Raw genomic sequence first — 20,462 nt, forward strand, 5'->3', positions numbered from 1 at the left:
CAGGGATTCTTCTTGCCATAATTCTTCCCTGCATCATGGAAAACACTGTCTAATATCTCTAGGAAAAAAAAAAATAAAGAGTTGGGGAAGCAAAGGCATCATATTGTGATGTCGCAGAAGTTTCACAGTCAAAACCATAATCTTCATAATTAGGCACCATAAAGCAGAGGCTCTTTCATATTTACTGTTTTTACTCAGGCTAAATACTTTGGATGTCCCTGGGCTTAAAGAAAGGGAGAGAGGACAGAATCACCTTTGTTAAAAAATTTGAAAGATCTAAGATGCTTAAACTATTCAGGAAGAAAAGCTAAAATATAATGTTGAACAATTCCAACAGACCTTCCAGCACACAGAATCCCATCTGTCTGGTGTATCAAGCAGGACCTGAGTATTTCCTTGGATAGTTTTCAGAATACGTAAAATTCTCATGTATAGACATTCCAAACTACACACCCTGTGCTTAAGTGTGTTCAGTTATAACAACTTTCTCTGGAATAAATAATAATTTATGATCATGCTGAAAGCTAATTTCATTCATCAGTGTTTTAACATTACTCTAATACAATAATGGTAACTGAAATGATGAACATTTAATTATAGATTGTATAAACTGAGAAGGCTAAATTAAGTACCACTTGCTTTCAGTGGGAACACAGTGCAAAGCTTCAGCCTTAAGCTTTAATATATGTAAGAAGAAGCAGTATCTCATACCTACAGGCCTATCTATATAGTGAGTAAAGACCCACATGAATTAAGTTCAGTGGGTCCACTGCCCATGCTTCCTGCAGGTACCAGCTTAAATCCATGATTTGATTAAGACAGTGTCAGAAAGAAAATGTATTAGTACACGATAGAGCCAGGTCTAATGCGACTACAGAGTTTTCTGACGAGCCATTTCACATCTTGGCAATTCAGAGCCATCATTAAGCATTTTGGACTCTCTCAAGCAGACATAACTCTGGCTTGTGCAAAACCAAAACAAAACAAAACCCCAACATTTAAATAATTTAACTGAGTTGTGAATATTTTCACTCTAAACCCCAAATTAAATAAAACTGGTTTAGAGATTTTCATGATGAGTAGCAAGAGAATAACAACTGTCTTAATACATAAGAAATTTCTTAAACCGTGTCCCTGATATTATTGTGTTGTTTTTTCTAATATTACCAATTGAAAATACACAGGGAATATATATTAGGAAGTTATTAATGACTTCTAGGCAAGGACTAGTTATTAAGGAAATCATCATTTTCCCTATCAAATTTCTAAGACTTGTGAAATTAAAGTGATTAACTTGTCAAATATATCAGCTGCAAAAATCTGTCCTAGTTGTGTCAGAGGTATATTACCTTGAAAGTCAGTGCATTTAACTTTATTGTTTTTACATAACTGAAAAGAATGGTTGTCTTAATTTCCAGTTACCAGTGCTTGTCTAAGTAAGATGTTCCAAGTCCTCAGGTCCCCAAAGTCTTGTAAAAGCAGCTGGACAAATCCCAAATCTAGACCATATGATCCTTCAAGTAATGCCTTTCCATGACTTACTCAAAGTGTAAAAGTAGTACTTTCTACATTCAATTCATATCCTTCTCACCCTTTTTGTTGTTGGCAATATGAGCAAAGAAAGCAAAGCCTTTAAAAGATTTGTGGGGTTTGTTTTGTTTGTTTCTTTGCTATTAAGCCTGAGTTAAAACCTACAATATTTTTCAAGATTAAAGTACCACCATTCACCACTGGCAGCATCCTGAACTACTACAGATAAAGCTAATCTTCTCAGATCCTTAAAAACCCATCTAAGAAATCTATTACAATTTCAGGCTGAGAATATCAGAGAGCGCCAAATTTTTCAAATAAATATACATACACATTCTATACAGCTATACAGATATTGTCAGACTGATAGCATTTGAATGGGTCTAGCATAAGTATGCAATCACCAGACACCACCACAAAATGAAGATTTTGAGATGCTCATTACGGGGACAGACAGACATCGTTTGGCAGCCTGCGCAGAAAAGATCAAATAAAGTAAATCAATATTGAAATAATTTAGCCATTTTTTACATTAAAAACAAAATACTGTTCTCTGCTCTTTACAGGTCTAGATTATACTTGCACCTTTACAAAGAAATCTTTTATGGATTTTAGTGCACGTCAAGCAGGAAAGAGTATCAGTGATGAGAGCTCCTATCCAAAGGAAGTGTTTTGTAAACTTATTAATTTGGTTCTTCCATTTGAGAAAGCATAAAGACTATGTGTTATTATTGGTCTTTTTAAACTGAAGAGTTTTTTCATTCCTGAGATTCTTGTCTTCAAAGGAAATTTGTTTCTCAAGATCCTTTCTCCAGATTTACCCTCTTTTTATTAAAACCCAAGGAACAAGTCTGAGAACCCCGGAGACTCCCAGCATGTGTGCTGAGTTTACCTCAGCTCGCTGCCAGGCCCCCACTCAGCTGCTCTCTCACTCCCTTCTCCTGATCAGGACAGGAGAGAAAATAAGGTGGAAAAGCTCGTGGGTTTTGATACGGGGATATCACTTAGCATCACTAGCAAAAGAGACTCAACTGGGGGAAGATTATTTTAAATTATTGCCAATAGACTAGGATGATGAGAAACTAAAACACCTTTCCTCTCTACTCCTTCTTCCTAGGTTCAACTTCCCTTCTTCATACCCAGCATCTCTACATCCCCTCTTCCCTTGAGCAGCACAGGGGGCTATGGGGAATGGGGATTGCGGTCAGTCCAGAACAGCTCCTCTTCTCTCCTACTCCTTCCTTCTCACACTTTTTTCCTGCTCCAGCATAGGTTCTTCCATGGGCTCTACTCCTTTGGGTTAACTCTGATCAAAAGTGAGTCCTCCACAGGTTGCAGCATAGATCCATCTGCTCATCTGAGGTCTCTTTCCCAAGCTGCATGGAAATCTCTGTGCCCATGCCTGGATCACCTCCTCCCCTCTGGCTTCTGGTGTCACACAGCTGTTTCTCACACATTTTTCCTCACTCCTCATTGTCATGCAGCGTTTCGCCCATTCTTAACTTCTTTTTCCCAGAGGCACCACCATCTTGGCCAAGGGGAACCTGCTGTGTCTGGCACAGGGCAAGCCCAGCCTCTCCTCCCAGAGGCCACCTGCAACCTCCCCCTCCTTTACCAACATCTGGGCACCTGATCCCAGCACAAATTGCATTCCCATTTTCAAATATTTTTCATGCCTGACAGCCCCAAATCCTTCTCCTTAAGACCCCTGCAACCCAACACCACCCATTCATTACTATGAAGAGGCTCCTTTGGAGTCTTCCTTTGAATGAATACTTTGAAAATATTAATTATTAACTGTAGCTAAATCACACGACATTTCCATAAGCATTCAGCTCTAGGGGCAGAATAATTTTTATTACTATTACTTCTAAGCTAGCAGTTTGGCTTGATTTCCTATACTGATGCTTCATTTAGTATTTTATAAATGTTTGCATTTCTAATTAGATGTAATTGGTGGATGTCATATTCTTCTAAATAAACAGATATACTGGTATGAACGACGTTATTGACAGGAAATTTTTGCTTTCACCTGTAGCCAAAGACTTGGCTATTTCCAGCCTAAATGCACTGAGTTCCTGCAGATACCTTAATTTACCATTATTTCTTGCTAATATCTAGAAATATCTGTTGTGTTCTAGCATTCATAATGTAAAACAACTGTAATTTGTACTTCTCCACATTTACTGGGCTACAGGATGTGTTGGTTTGTGCCTGGTGGGGTTTTGGTAGTGGGCAAGGGGAGCTACAGGGGTGCTTCCTGTGAGAAGCTTCTAGAAGCATTCCTGGCTACAAGTCGGACCCATCTCCGGGCAAGGCTGAGCCAGTCAGCACCTCTGTGATAAACATATTTAAGAGGGTAAAACACCTGCTGGTCGGCTTTCTTGGAGAGAAGTGAGATGTGAGAGAAACAATTATGTGGACATCAAGCTCAGTGAAGGAGGCGGCAGGGGAAGCATGCCAGAGCAGAGTTTCTCATCTGCGGTAAGACGGCAGGCTGTTCTCACGCAGCTCGTGTAGATTAATGGTGATGCAAGTATCCACTTGCAGCTTGTGGTGGACCACATGCTGAAACAGGTGACTGTACCCAAAGAAGACCACAACTCCAAGAGAAGTCCACACTGGAACAGTCCATTGATGGGAGGACTGCACTCCATGGAAGCGACCCACACTGGAGCCGTTTGTGGAGAGCTGCAGCTCGTGGGATGGAATCACATTGGAGAAGACCATGGAGGACTATCTGCCATGGGAAAATGCCACATATGAGCAGAGGAAGAGTGCTAGGAGGCCTCTCCCTGAGGATGAACAAACAGCAGAGACAGTGTGAGATGAACTGACCGCAACCCCCATTCCCCACTACCCTGCACTGCTGGAAGGAAGGAGGTAGAGGAGAATCAGGAGCAGAGCTGAGCTGCAAAAAAGTGTGGGGGGGAGAGGAGCGTTTGTAGGATTTGTTTGTATTTCTCATTGTCCTACTCAGATTGGATTTGTAAATATGCGGTGGTGTTTAAGTTAAGTTGATTTTCTTTCCCCAAGCTGAGTCTCTTTTTCGCCCGTGACCAGAACTGGTGAGTGAGCACTCCCGGTCTTTGTCTCAATCCTCGACCCTTTTGTTAGTTTCATCTCCCCAGCCCACCATGGAGTGGTAGGAGTGAGCAAGCAGTTGTGTGTTGTTTAGTTGCTGGCTAGGTGAGCTTAAACAGAGCATTATCAAAACCCAATTATTTTCTGAGAAAACAGTGATATCCAACTTTTCCAGAGCTTTCTCGAACAACTTCTCTTTAACAAGCTTTTTCCCATATAAACAATCAAAACAGTATTTTATCATAAAGATTTGCAATTTATTGTTTAGCAAAATAACTTCAGTGTATCAATGACTGAGTAATATGATAATACTCATTTTAATTTAGTCTCAAGAGGAAAAAACCAAACATGCATTGTATTTGCTATAAAAACAGATGGAGTGTTACTGGTTCAGTTCCAACATAATGACTACACCTATTTTTTTAAATGTTAACATTTCAATTAGACTATCCCATGTTCTTCCAATTTTTTTTTGTTTATGTTTCAGTTATTTTGGGGATCGCTATGGCCTTTGCAACATTGAATAAGAATGCAGAGCAGAAAGGTCTTCTAGGAGCAAGCCTTGTCATCTGCTATAATGAACACCAATGGGAATACGTTTCGACAACTAACTGTAAGGGAAGCACAGAACTGCTCTCCCGCAGGCACCAAGACACTGAGCACTAGTGCTGTGTGTACACTGTTTCTTCTGTTAACATGGTCACAAGTATGTAAACATGCTGTTGAATTCCCAACAGCTATTCATGAGCTTGTGGACCCAGTTAAGTTAATATATTCTTGAAAAATCCTGTGTAATCTGCATAATTTAACAACAACTGCTGACTGGGCTGGTGGTGCCTCTAGTACCGCTGACAGTGGACGATAGCCCAGGGAGCAGCGCATTGAACATCTTTTCTGTGGGCAAGTGTTAGACCACACTTCAGCTGCAAGTATAGAGTATCTGTTTATCTAGAAGAATATGACATGGACCAAATGGAAGGAATTGAGCATTCCCACTCCCACAATACAGATTAGATCAGTAGAGTTCAGTTGAATGTACTGAAACTACCATACACACATTTGCACCAACCTCCAAGACATTCCTTCCACTCATACACTCTAAACTGACTCCGAAAAAGGCTGAAGATTGCTTGGTCTTCAAAAAGTGAAGGCATTAGTTGAACCTTAGTTGGACTTAAACTTTTTTTGTGCATGTGCCACCATGTTTCCACAGCTTCCAACTATTTCACTTAAGTTTCAAGCTACTTAACTGCAAGAACACCTGATTCTGGAAGCCATGGTACTGCAGGTACAGCACTGTGCTCTCACAAAGGCAATTACTGCCTTATCTTGGGTGTATCACCTTCATACTCTGCTGGGAGTTTTTGCAGAAGTAAGATCACACAGATCTGTTTGCAAAAGGTTTTGAAAACAAGCCACTAACTTTTGGTTCTGATTAAATGATCACTTCTCAAATTTGTGCATTTAGAGGCCAAATTCATGGCTATTGACATTATTCAAGAAACCGGCATGCATAATTAAGGTCATAAAAATCAATAATAACCATCATAATCCATTCATTTTTGTTCAATTAGAAATACACTGAGAACGGGAAAAAAATCCCAACTTAAAAACGCACAGTAAATTTAAAATAAGTAGAAAATCGATTAGTTCTGAATCAAATAGGAAGTTCTATTGCTTAATCAAATTCAGCAGGGGTATCACCTAGCCATGCACTTACTGAGCACCTAGTGAAATGGTACAATCTGCTAGCAAAACTAGCACACTCAGTAAGACAGAAAAAATGAGTCAGTTGTGGCACAGCTTATACAAGTGAAAAATATGCTGGCACTGTGTTTATAGAATATCACACCACTTTCTGTCAAAATTTCAAGGAAGAATTGCACATAGATATACAACAATCTTTTGCCACAAGAACAGGTACACAGCTTTTGTACAGGTCCTTGTCCCTGTTTTGTACTGACAGTATTATCTTGATAAATACTTTCTTCATTTGCTATCTCCACCATTCCACCTAAGCCAACTCTGATATCCCTTACCTATATGCTGTTCTATTTCCTTATTGCTAGCTGAGAACCGTGGTCAAAGGATCACCTGAATTTGTTATTCTGGTCAGTTTTCAACATACATAGTAAGAACAGTTCTGTTTAGAGGAGACTTTAATTCTCTTGAATATAATACATACCAGTTCCTTTGCTTACATATGGAGGCTTGAAGAATTTCACAACACCATACAAATTCACTATAGTTCCATCTTTAAGATGATTTAAAGAAGTATACACATATTTTGGTGCAACAGACTGGAAAGACATGATAAAATTAGGAAAGAGAAGAAAAAAACATCCAAATATTCACCCAGAACTTTGTCTTTTAACACCATCCACCCTCAGATATGCTTTATTTCATTTAACCATTTCTTTTTGTGATTGCATCTTCCTTACAATACAATAACCAGTCAGTTCAAGTAAGTTTCAATACAAGAAATAGGTGAATAGAAGTCATTATAAGAAAGAATCATGGAAGGTGTTCTGGTTTGATTCCATTAGAGACCATCTGCCATTCACCTAGTGGTTGGTTCTGCCTTAACGCATGACAAAGAGGGATTTTTTTATTGATTGATTTTAATGTGCCCATCCACAGGGCTTTTTAAAGCACATACATAAAAAAATTTGTAATTCTTATTGGCAGTGTCACTGCACAGTCACTCTTTTGAGGGGCTGGGGTGGTGGTGGTTTATGTCTCACAGCTATTGTGTAAGTCTTCCTATTAAAATAGCACACTTGTTAGAGGATTAAACAAATTACAGACTATCTTCTACTGTTTAAGGACTACTCTTATCTTAAGGTTACATCAAGCTTTATCACTTCTAGAAGCAGATGTTGTCTGCAAAAACATGCTGTTAACTTCAGAAAGTGCAGTCACTTAAGGAGACTGAGTGGAAAAGTAAAATCACTGAACAAATTAGATCTGTTCTAACTCAAACCAGGACAACATTATATGCTGATTAGTCACTTCTAAAGAATACAAGTTCTGCCAAACCGACTGAAAACTGTAGTTGTAAATTACCGTATCACAGAGTAAAAAAAAAAAAAGAAATTTTTCATAAAATTAACTAGAAGCAAAGCTATATCATCTTCGGTCCTAAATCCTTTTTATGATTGGGAACAACAAAATTTTATACACTAATTTCTGTGCCTTTAATATGCTATTTCCTGTAGAATTTTAATTCAGACACATAAAAAGCTGGTTCCAAACAGTAATCAAAGGAAATGTTAAAACCAGTACATGAAGTCTGACTTTAAAACAAAGGATGATTCTTATTTCCATTTTTTTAAACCACAGCATGCAATCTGCTTTAGAATGACAGTTACCTTTCTAGTTCATATTTCCTAAACCAACATGCAGCCTATTTTGAGACGGGAACTATACTGCAAGTAGAGAAAAAGTTCCACTTTTCCATACCGTATTCTGTTTTCCAGGCATATTATTTTCATAACTAAAAGCTAAACAAATGACTGCTGGATGAGAGTAAGGAAGTAAAATAAACAAGAAAGGAAAAGCATTCCATGCATTCTTATATACATGCAGTTAGTCTCATGTGGTTTAAAAACATACCAAGTATAAACTCACCACAGATGCAGTTTCTGAAGCAGCAGTTGTTCCTGGTTTAGTATAAATCTGAGGAGAAAAAACAATAGCAAACTCTGATTACAAAACTGAAGGCATTGCAAATATAACATTTGATAACTCTACAGCAAATACAATGCTGTAAGTGAATACAAAACAACACTATAGATAATTTGCTACGTGAATCACCTTTGAAATTAGTGATTGGTTCCTGATGAATGTGCTAAAATAATCTGCAGCACTTCAGATGCTAATAGGTTTTACTTTTTTTCTACCATAAAGCAAAACTTTAATGTTGGTATTCGGATGAAAAATAAAAGATAAAAATGTTGGGTACCCACGTACATAAATGGCTGATCCAGCTTCTTCAGACACCTCCAGGTGGCAACTGTGTCTGCCATCCACTCTGGCTGTAGGTGACTTTGCCAACTTAAATCCAGCAACTACGAAGGTGTCCTATGGGGACAGAGGGATAAAAGATGATTACATGGCTGTATCACATACTCTATTTTAAAGAGCACGTAATATGAAATTTCACCCTAATGTCTCAAGACATTCAAGAAACAAAAATCCTGAACAAATTCTAAACAGTGCCTTTAAGTTTCTCTGTTTAGTTCTACCCATAGAATTCACAATTCTGACCAATGCCACCAACCGTTTTTTTTTCAAATTCCGCTAAAATTGTCACACTCAATGCTACTGTGTCTGAGTGCTAATTTGACAAGGGCTAGAGGGGAAGAGTCATACTGAATAAACCAAAGGATTCATTCCCCTTTGAATGTACTGATAACTGACTCCTTTCTGGGTAAGATGAACTAAGCTAGAAACGGAATCACAGCAGTGACAAAACACTCTTTGCTCAGAGCTTTATTTCTTCTTGAGTTAACAGTCGCACTTCCAAAAGACTCTCCTTGTGGGTATTTTCTGTTTTGGTTGGATTGACATCTTTCAGTTTCTTCCTTAAGGACCAAATAGCGAAGTCAATCAACAGGTATGTTAACGGTAGCAAAAGAGACATTACAAATTTCTCTGGCATCACTCCTAAGATTCTGGCACAGGAAGCAATTGCATTTGCAACTGTACTTTCCCTTTGGCATAAAGTTCCTCAGACACCACAAAGCGAACAAGAGAAGGATGATTTAAGGGGTAAATGCAGTAGTTCACCTTTTTGGTATCAACCTTAGAAAACCAGAAAAGAAAAAAAGGGAGAAGAAATACATTTCGGAGATTGATATGATAAGAAAGATAGTTGATCAAACAAAGATAATGCTGGGAACTCTGATACAATGTAAAGCTGCTTTATAGTCAGCTCCTTTGGTAAGAGGACCGTAGAGTAGGGCTCTACCACTGTGATCCATTCCAATAAACGTATTAGACTTGTAACTCTCTTTATATTTGACCTTCTACCAAAAGCACTTCCGCAAGTTTTTACTGAATGACTTTTGTGCATGGGTTTATTTGTTTACAACAAATAAAAGAGCTTTCTGATTAAAGTTGAGAGTTTTAGACAAATATTGCACTATGATCGCTCTTTTTTGTGATTGCAGCAATCTGACAATGTTACTTGAAACAATTTAAGATCCAAAACCTTAATGTTTTGTGCAAGAAAAAGAAAGGCTGCTAGGTTCAGTGACAGTGATATATTTAGTTATTTAAAGGATTTGCAAAAAAAAAAATTTACTGCAGAAAACCTAATTTTGATTAGACATTTTAATACACAATGAAAATACTTAGGACACGGTAATTTTCAGGTAGTGTCATAAACGCGAGTACTATGTATATTTTGACTAAAGGATAACATTTAGGTCACTTAAGTGTAAGCCATACTCAAGGATAAGTAAGTTAAAACCAGTCAAACCAATTAGACAACTCAGTATTCCTTGCCCCTGGACACACCACTCTGCTAACATACGTTAAAGTTGTTTCATTCTTTCCAGATACAAACACAAGCTTCAGCAAACTCAGCTGTTTTGCAGAAACCAGGTGTTAGCATGTGTCTTTTCTTTCACTGTTGCTGATGCTACTCATGGTGTTCCTTCAACAGTGGATTCAACCTTCAGCTAAAAATCTATGCCCTGCTATACATTATTCCTATTTCAGCACTTTATTAGATTGCAGGCTGCACAAGATTCTGGGACTTGGTTGCTGAGTCAGGATTGCAGATCTGTACAGCTGACTTGACTTGTTCTCCTGTGTAAGAAGAAATTTTAGAATTACAGACTCATGCCTTTATACAGTCTCATAATAAAAGGAAACTTTTTTAATGAATAATACTAGATCTTGGGTGATTACTCATGTAATACCCAATGCGTAACATGACATTCAAAAACATCTGTGAAAGGACTGTGCAATTTCAATGAGGAAAAAAGACAGCACTAACCTTAAAATCTAGTTTTACAGGCAGAGAGAACAGGTATATTCTCAGATTTTTTCCAAATTCACAGCCAACTTTGACAGGTTATGACTTGCAGTTTCTAAACATGCAAAAAATTTACACAAGGTTTGCACGGTGCTTTGAAATTTAGTGCTATATTAGTTTTCAAAATAGATTTGTTTCCATTTCACCTTTAGCTAAGTTCTCTTATAATTGGTTTGGGAATCAAAGTGACTTACATAACTTGGTGGATTTTCATGTCAACAGAAGACTGTTGTATTGCATATATATATATACACACACACAAACTACAAATATTTTTAAATAGGAAAAAGAAATCCTATTCCCCTCATTGAAAAGAAGTGAGAAACAAAGAAAAGACAGTGTTTTCCCTGATGGTTACTCTGTTACAGAACCAGAAGACTTGCAGGAGATGAGAAGAACATGGTTATTCACATTTCTGGGAACAGCCTGCTCCCCTCCTTTCAAGCTAATTAGCTAAAGCTGTTACAGTATGGGAACTATGATAAAGAAATCTACAAAACTGTGAAGTTTGAAAGAGTAAGCAGCAAACAAAAAGTACTGGACCTTACTGAACTAATTCTTTAATGGCTAAAATTTTGGGTTTTCAAAAATTAAATCTATTTCCTAACTCCTAAATTGCAACTCTGCTAGTTTTGGACATTACTCTGCTCCATCAGACTCAGATTCTTCAAAAATCAAAACCTCATATGAGACATGGAAAGTAACATGAAGGTTCAATTCACCGGGGAAGACCAAACAATTGGGTTTAGGATTGTTGTCTGTGGGTTGTCGTTTCCTACTCAGATCTTTAGCACTGATCTGTCTGTCTTCCAATTGCCACCCATGGCCTTGTTCAAGATTTGTATTTTTATCAGGACAATACAACTGATTTGTTCTTTAAATTTAAAATAATTCTGCAGCTTTTATATTTAGGAAATTATTTCAGTAACTTCCCGTCCTGGACTCACTGCCAAAATTCTGTGGAACCGAAAAATTTGTAAAAAGACTGACCTTATTTTATATGTATCTGACATTTGTAAAAGGTTTTTCTGCCCTAAACAGACTGAACTGACTTTGCTAATCTTTAAGAGATGTTTCTCTCTTTAGCATGGCATATGATAACATTAAAACAAGGCTTTGATATACAGGAGAATCCGACGTTGATTCAAAATTGAATACTCTGACCTGCACACCTTACCACCCAGCCCAAAGCCCCTCCGTGTTGTTCCCTAAAGTTAACAGACATGAAAGGCCTGAAAAGGGTCATGCACCAATTTCAAGATCGAATTAATAGCACAATCTCTAAGTGGGTTCTACTAAAAGGATCTTGGTAATGTTTATTGCTTATGACTAAATTCGTTTAAAAGAATTCTGTCAGCTAACCCCTTCATTCACAATCATGAGGTGTTCCTGACTTTTCCTTCACATAACGTAGGCTGGTTGGAGGAGATACTAGATGTTGAGGAACACGCCCTATAGAATTTTTCTTTTGCTCTCACACAGACTTTTATGTAATAGACAACAACACTACAGATAATGTATACCTCCTATACATTATACATATAATGGACACCTAAGATCTACCACCATGGTCTGTCATTTTTTTGCCGGAAAATGTTTCTTAGACTCAGTGATAACTTCTAAAACCTGTTCAGCTCATGACACAAACTCAACTGTCTGTTGATGGAAGCCATATGGGAAATGATGCCAGAAAAAATCCTCAGAGTACATGGAATCACATTGCTATGCAATACTTCCGAAGTATTTTACAGATTAATTAAAAATACAGTAAGGATTAAAAATAGTTATTATTTATCATTATTAATATCTAGTAAGACAAATTATGTGACTTGAAATAAGGCATGTTAAGTGCGACAAAGAGAAAGAAGAGTCTACAAAGATATATGCCAGCATCTTTAACTTCCATGGGAAGTCTTCACCCATATATGATCCTGCATTTTTTTTTTTTAAATGATGCATTAGGTCACAACTATAACTTCACATAATCTCTTCAACTAGGCACTAAACAATAAAATTGGTTTCTTTTTTTAGCCTTACTCTGGACAGAGATAAATTTCACTATCATGTCAGTCTGTCCTACATGTTGTATAACTTGCAAACCTCTTTACTGACTTCAATAAAAACTGAAAAGTGATAAAAACATCAAAACAACTACATCTCTGTAGAAAAAGGAGAAATACATTTGTCCTTGGGCAAGATTTTTTTTTTTTACCCATCTGAAGAGGCAGTCAGTATGTCACCTGCTGTTCGAGGATTGCTTGATAAAAGCAATAAATCAACGTTCAGTTCCTACCCTCTAATCTATACATATTCATCTAATCCATATTAGTCAGATTAATAATGTTGAAAACACAGGGATTCAAAAGTTTTCAGTGTCTGAATATTTATGAGCACATAATTATACAAAAACTGTAATACAGGTTACTATACATTATATAAACACCTCAGCTCTAATTATAGGTGTAATTCTTGAAATTAGCAGCTTTGGTCTCATATATCTCATGAACTGATGCATGCATCTTTGAAGCTGATACAATTCAGGGTGTAAGCTCCTATCCAGAAACAGCAACACCACTCTCAAGGAATATATATAATCTTTCTCTCTCAATTAAAATAAAAATTTTAAAAAGAAAAAAAAAGCAGGGAATCAAGCAAAAGCCATTGTTTAGTCTTAGGTTTCTGAACTGAAACTAAAATGTTCCAGGAATTCAGAGCAATTTGAACTTTAAGTGATATTTTGATGTCATGCCCTAAGGTCTGGTATAATTTTTACCTTTTTTCAACATATGGATCACTAGAGTTCAGGTGTAGTAGTCCAACTGAGCTGAAAAATCCTGACAGCATCCTAACTAAGCCATTGTTATTTCCGTATTTGAGAAAGTCCTTAACTTTTGTGCATAACAAATATTTCTAAGAATGTGAAAACAAAGTCCTATTTTCTTCACTAAATAACTTTCCATCTTTTTGACGGAAAAAGACTTTTTACCAAGGCCTGTAGTGACAGGACAAAGGACAATGGTTTTAAACTGAAAAAGAGTAGGTTGAGAGTGGACATAAGGAAGAAATTCTTAATGCTGAGGTTGGTGAAACACTGGAACAGGTTGCCTAGAGAAGTTGTGGATTGGAAGTGTTCAAAGTCAGGCTGGATGGGGCTTTAGAGCAATCTAGTGAAAGGTGTCCCTGATCACGGCAAGGGGGTTGGAACTGGATGATCTTTAAAAGGTTTCTTCCAGGCTAAACTATTCTATGATTCAGTGTGAATTTATATCACAAATTAAAATGCCCCAACATGAGCTCATAATGTATTGCACACAAATTTTAATTTGACATATGGCTAATACTGAAAAGTCAGACAACTGTCAGGCAACCTAATAAAAAGTATTAAGCTGAGGTAATTGTTTTCAGCTTGTTTTCCTTCTTTAGTTGCAACAGTGTCTCACAAACTTGTAGGCTGACTTGCCAATGTCCTTTAGCATGGAGCTAATCAAACCAAGCGTGTATCCCTGACGAATAAAGAAAATAAAGCCAATAAAGAAAACTGTGTATGTAGTTTTGAATTAATTCTTTTTTATAAAAAGCTTTTAGTGTAACCATCTTTCATATCTATTTAATTCTAGAATCTGTCTTAACAAATGGCAATAGACATTCAAATTATGAACATAAATAGATGACTTCTCTATCATCCATATTCATGATTCTTTACTTGCTAGGTAAACAGCACTGACAAAAAGAATTGCTTCACTTCAATATTATTGTTAGAAAGAGTTTACATAAGCAAATACTTTCTTTTTTCTAGTTCATATTTATAGATTTGAACTGAATGGATTACTTCTGATTTTGATGATAGCTATACAAAGACAAGACATCAACATACATCTGTGGAAAACAATTCTTAAAATAAGAAAAAAAAAATCTATTTTACCCCTTGGCGTAGAATTTTTGCACAATCCTCTGCCATTTTTCCATATATTAAAATATTGATGCTGTTGACTCGTGAACATAAGTTATTCAAATCTAGAGAAAAAAAGCAGAAACAGTTCCAATTATCATACCTTCTCCAAAACAAAACAACAATGGGAAGAGATTTCCAAAATAAGCTGATCTACAGAATCTAGCACTCTTCATTCCAGTTAATCTACAAACGGTCAATGCTTTCAAATATTTGTATAACTTGTGCTAACTATAGGTATATCAAGCAGAATATTCTTCATAAGAAGACCATCTAAAATCTGCAGACGTTGTACTTCAGTGAACATTAAACAGAAATTACAAAGATTTCCACTTGGACAATTCAGTGTATAGTGTTAGAGAGGAGATATTATCCAGTCACATTTAATGTTTTACCACAGATCATCTTGTAGAACTAAATAAAGTGGAAATATTCCAGGAGGACATAGACATATCAATAAACAAGAGGACTACAATAGAAAATAGGTTGTTATTTTAGAAGTTTTCTACTTTCTACTGTTTCAGAAACAACATTAACGATTTAGACGTGCAAACTTATTTTTTGAGGCTGTGGAGAACACGCACAAACTCTCAGTCCTCCTGACCAGCCACATGAAATTAGCAAGACTCAAGGAAGTTTTGCATTCCTCTTTGGGAATCCTGAAGCCAGCCGGGAAACTGCCTCAGGTCCCATCAATTTAATTCACCTCTCCTAACAGAAGTCACAAGCAGCTTCACCAGGTAGGCTCTGCATCTCCCTGCCTGCTGTTCAGTCACAGTCACAAAATTTGTAGAATTGGGAATGCTCAGAGGGAGCAAGTGATAATGCATCTGAACAGTGTTAAGAAAGGAGCTCAGAAGGAATTGGAAAGAAATGGGAAGTTCCAGCATAAACTTCTGAGTAGTGACATCCTCCTCCTTCCTGGCTGGAGAGGGTGATAACCTTTGGACTTAAAAGGGACATAATCATTTTTCAGTATCACTTATTACACGATGAACAACTTAAAGTCTTTCCACGTGTTAATGTGTCAGCTGATATTCAAATGCCCAAGTAATCAGGTGAAATTTCATTTTTTAACTACTTAGATTAAAACAGAATGAAATATTTTGCTGCTAATCGACATACTGACCTATATTAAAAGAGCAATTACATGATATATACTATGCATGTTATCTGTTAACTATTAAGTGTGCATTTTTCTTAATCCTTTACCAAGCAGTTTAAAAACACGCTATTAAAACTGTACATACAGCTAATGCATTTTCGGGACAGCATTTTAAAAGATTCCACACAAATAGTCTATGGAACTATAAAGGCTGCATTGTTTCCATTAACTTCCCAGGCATATGTTTAAAATAATCTACTTTCGTAGAGAATGAACAATTTTAGAGAGCATTTTAAGTACAACATTTTACTGAACAGTAAAAAAGCAGGTACTAGCAATGTCAAAAAAGTGTCAAGAAGTTCAACAAAATAAATTTAAAACATATACTTGAATGTAGTACCTTGAAGAACAACCTTGAGAAAGTCTGTTCCATCTCCGAGTTTCGTTAATGGATAGGAAAGAATAACTACTCCCTAAAAATGAAAGAAAAAAAAATTTGTGAACTAAGACTATACACCTCTAAGTTACAGAAACACTGATAACAGCTGAAACCTCTGTAAGCTGAAAAAAGGTAGAATTGAAGTGATAAGTGCAAATGACCATCTGAATTCTTAAAACAATAATAAAAAATGCTAAAGACAGCACCGAAGAGCAATGTTCTTGGGATACAACAAAGGAAACACTACATTTCAATACCACTTAGAAGCCACTGACCAGATGATATGCTTAGACTAAACGAAACAGCAGCCACGGAAGCACCTTTTAACAGTTACTGTAATAGCATAAAAGTGAAGGTTTTTAGCACAAAACCTGAAAGGCAGCTAAGAGGTAGGGTGATCAAAATCTTAAAAGATACAGCAATTTCTCCAAAAATACTGGCAAAGGATTACAACATAAATATCAAAACAAAAACACAGTGAAGAGACAGAAGATATATATGAAGACAAATAATCTTTTGTGAAAAATAAAAAACTGTACAGCTGCAAGAGCAGTATTAGAAAGATTTGAAATTGTAGTGACCTATTTATTTGACAATAATACAAACACTCTAAAGGATGAAGAGGTTCTATTAATTATGCAAAAATACTCTTTATAGTGCAGTTGAAGATACTACGTAGCAAAAATGACAGACCAGCATCTTCAGTGATGTTAAGGTCTCTTTGGAACAAACATTGTTAGGAACAAACATTTGTTAGGAAGATGAACTCATCAAAAAAGGATCTCCTTCAACAGCTGCAAAAATGTCAGTCCTACGTATTCTTTCACAATATGACAGGTAAAGTACTGCATCCTTCCCAAGGATAAAAACAGAAATCGATTTGAGAAAGGAAAAAACCCCAAAATTTGAAAGCAGAGACTATGAAGTGTTAACAGAACTACACAAACCACACAGGAAATAAAAAGGTTTCTTGTAAAGAGACAGCAGAGGCAATCTGTTTATAAACACAAAAGCAACATTAAGAGGATAGTCAGGTAAATCACAGTGATTTTGTAGTACACACATTCAGTGGGAAGCTTGACTTAAATGTTAGTAAACACTTCTTAAACCAAATTAGAATAAAATACACAGCAGTGAATTGTTACTATAAAGGCTTTTCAGAGTAAAATTAGTCCTACAACATGTTAACTCAGGAGGAATCCAAATCAAACTCAACAATTATTTTACTATCTGTTCTATAAAGAAATACTAAGAGTCCACAAATCATCCTTTCCAACCCAAAGCACATTTTTCATTTTATCACACTAAAAAAAAAAAAAACCCAGCCACATTGCATTAGATGTAATAAGTACCATATAGCTTTACTGCTTTCAAGACAGTAGTAATGCTTCGTTTAAGAGCAAAATCAAGGTCAAAAATTTACAACCATGTGTTTTTAACAGATAAGTTCCTACTTTTCACATGGAAAACTAACGAGTTTTGTAGGGAGACTTAAATATCAAATACTTATTTTAACAATCAGCGCCCACAAAATAACATTCTGAAATTTGTCTATGAATACTTACAGAAAGGTTTGGCACTTATTTTCAGAATTAAAACTTTGTTTAAGATTTCAAGTATTATATATAATTGTTCTTGCTGAGATTGTCTTGAATTCTACTCACAGGTAAATAAAATACTACAGTTTTTCTTCTAATAAAGGTTTGACAATGAAACAAAGTCATCTCAGGAACACTCTGTATTTTCATAGTTTTTTTCCTTACTAAAGAAATTTCAATCCACATAAGCATGCTAGTTAAAAGCAGAATACACCGATGAGATAGAGACTGCTTTCTGACCATTTTGACTTTTTATTTTTCCTTTTACATTCCAGTATCTTCCAATGAGTTTTCAAATCCTAGGACCACCTTCTTTGCTACAATAGGCTGGTCTCACCATTTTCCTTTGTATCCAAACACCCTCACCCTAGTTCTCTTTCTCAGCAGAAATACTGCCCGCTGCTTTCTCAACATGTTTGGAACTGGTGGGGGTTGTGATGGCTGCATCCAGCTGGCCTTTGAGGGATGGATGACAACATGGTAGCCAAGGACTGTCTGGAACCCTGACCCAGATGTCTTGCTTGTATGCAAATATGACTATAAGTCAATTATCTTACTCTATAAATAGCGGACAGCCCAGGGCCCGTTGAGCTCTCCTGCACTACAGTAGGCAGGATCTCCTCTTGAATAGGGATGCCTCTCAGTGTTACTCCCTGAAGTTGAGAGATTCCTTGCCATAACAGATTCTCGGGAAGTGATCAATAGCATCCTAAACTTTGAAATCTCAAATTAAGTGATAATAAGGATTGACTGTGCATATATAATCCTTTAGGCATAAACAGTTGACCAAGCCTGGGATTTAGAATGGATCCAGATGGTCCTAGGCTCCTCTCTGAGAAGCTTAGGAGAAGCAAGGAGGTCCTTCCTCAACCTTGTAACTTAATGTGAGGGTCTCACTGAGAGTTTTGTCTAACCTTATCCTCTATGCAGTCAATAACCAAGTGTATCTTGCCATCTAATCTTGTTTAAGCACTGTCACATTTACCACTGACCTTTATTAACTCACTACTTCACATCAATAAGTATATTGTTGCTTTTCTCTTATGAGTGAAGTTCATGACTCCCCTCAGCGAGAACTCCAAAATTCAACAAAACCAGCCTTAGCAAAACCTGCTCAAATTCACTCTTCCCATACAAATCCTGCTTATTGAGCACTTTGCAGACAAACTTTGTCCAACCCCCTCCCCACTCTACATACCACTAAATTCACTCTGAAACTACGTCCAACTCCTTTAGTGGATCTCTCTCCTTTCTCCTGCAGCCTCATTCCTCTGTCTGGCCTGACAGCTGATTAGGCAGCTGTTTTTCAGGTTTGTATCAGCTTTGCCATAACAAAATCAGAGGCTGAGTAATTAATGGAGAAGGCATCAGGTTCAGTTAATGGAGATCATGACTGAGGATGTATGGACATTGCTTGTGCTGTGTTCTCACAGATGTAAATTAAAACTTGCATTATTCGGAGTGATGCCAAAAAGCAAAGTGTTTCAGAAGAATTAAAGGACTGAGGCACACAAGCCAGACAGAAGCATCCTTGGTGGTTTTTGTTGCTTTTTCCCCGAATACACTTCATAAAAATCATCCTCTCCCCTTCCTCCGTCCTCAAAGCCAGACCTGACCCCCATTTTGGCAGGTCTAAAATGACTGTGCTACGTGTGCCACCTCTAAGATAACCTAATGTAAGTGCATTCTATGGTTCACTTCAAGCTCAGCCTGCAGAACTGGATTTTCCTACATATGCAATGGTGCATTAGCACCAGCTTTATCAGGTCTCCAGCTGCGCTGTTTTTATGCCAAGCTGTTTTAGTCACCTACTAATCCATGGCAGCAGCAACATTAAGTTCTCTTAACACAAGGAAGAAGCCTGAGAAAGATTCTATACACTTTCAGCAATCAGGTATGACACTGCATGTACGCTTCAAATCATAATCTGGTAATAACGGTTCTGCTTTTCTAATGGAAACATTTATTTTGGCAGAAACATTTTCTAATCTATAATCCATTTTTGTCTGCTTCAACATTTCCTTTGTGAACAAGAAAACCTTGTTCTTCCATGTCAGGGATGCTTGCAGATAGAGCTCTTAAAAGTAGGAAAGCCTACATGCCCCACAGGTGAATGGGGACAGGAAACTACACCCTGAGGAATAAAAATGCTGTTTACTAGCAGCATTGGTTATTGATGTTTCCATTTGTTCCTTTACAAGACCTAAGGGAGACTGGATCATTCTCAATCAAATCACCTCCTCTCACACTACTGCTTCCTGCTTCCAAAAAGGCTAGTTTTGCTCCTTTGCTTTACCTAGTTTAACTATTCCTGGCATTTCTTTGACACCATAATGAACCAGGCCAGAAAGTAAGGGCAGCAGAAAACTACACTCTCTCCATCAATACGGATAGTGTTCTGCCAGTTTATTTCTCATGAATCAACTCAATCACAGGGTCAGATAACCACTAGAGCTGGAAATGGGAATATATAACTGCGGAATATAAATGGGTTTTTGATACAGAAAATCATTAGGCCAGTTCAGCTCACATATTTAAAATATTTGTACCATTTTTAAGGGTTCAAGCCACTTAAGGCTTTCTACAGAATTAGCTCGTGTTCTGCCCCCTGCCTTTTATTTTTTTTTTTTTTTTTTTTTTTTTGTAAGAGGGAGAGAAGGAGATCCGTCCTCTCCGCGAGGGCTGCTGCGGCGGGTCGGTCCCGGGTCGGT

The 20,462-nt window shown here is 37.1% G+C and overlaps 1 protein-coding gene across 2 annotated transcripts in view; it reads right to left on the bottom strand.

The window, feature by feature from the left end:
• The window catches only part of POT1 (protection of telomeres 1), a 67,172-nt gene that overhangs the window by 45,644 nt on the left and 1,066 nt on the right, over nt 1–20,462 (bottom strand). For both annotated transcript variants that reach the window (XM_010135790.1, XM_010135789.1), the window contains exons 2-6: nt 16,115–16,187; nt 14,583–14,674; nt 8,587–8,697; nt 8,245–8,292; nt 6,800–6,914 (exon numbers count right to left, since the gene is read on the bottom strand). In XM_010135790.1, coding sequence (XP_010134092.1) covers nt 6,800–6,914; nt 8,245–8,292; nt 8,587–8,697; nt 14,583–14,674; nt 16,115–16,187 — 439 coding nt within the window. The remainder of the gene's footprint in view (nt 1–6,799; nt 6,915–8,244; nt 8,293–8,586; nt 8,698–14,582; nt 14,675–16,114; nt 16,188–20,462) is intronic.

Source organism: Buceros rhinoceros, unplaced genomic scaffold, assembly GCF_000710305.1.
Source record: "Buceros rhinoceros silvestris isolate BGI_N320 unplaced genomic scaffold, ASM71030v1 scaffold3435, whole genome shotgun sequence".
Taxonomy (NCBI): Eukaryota; Metazoa; Chordata; class Aves; order Bucerotiformes; family Bucerotidae; genus Buceros; species Buceros rhinoceros.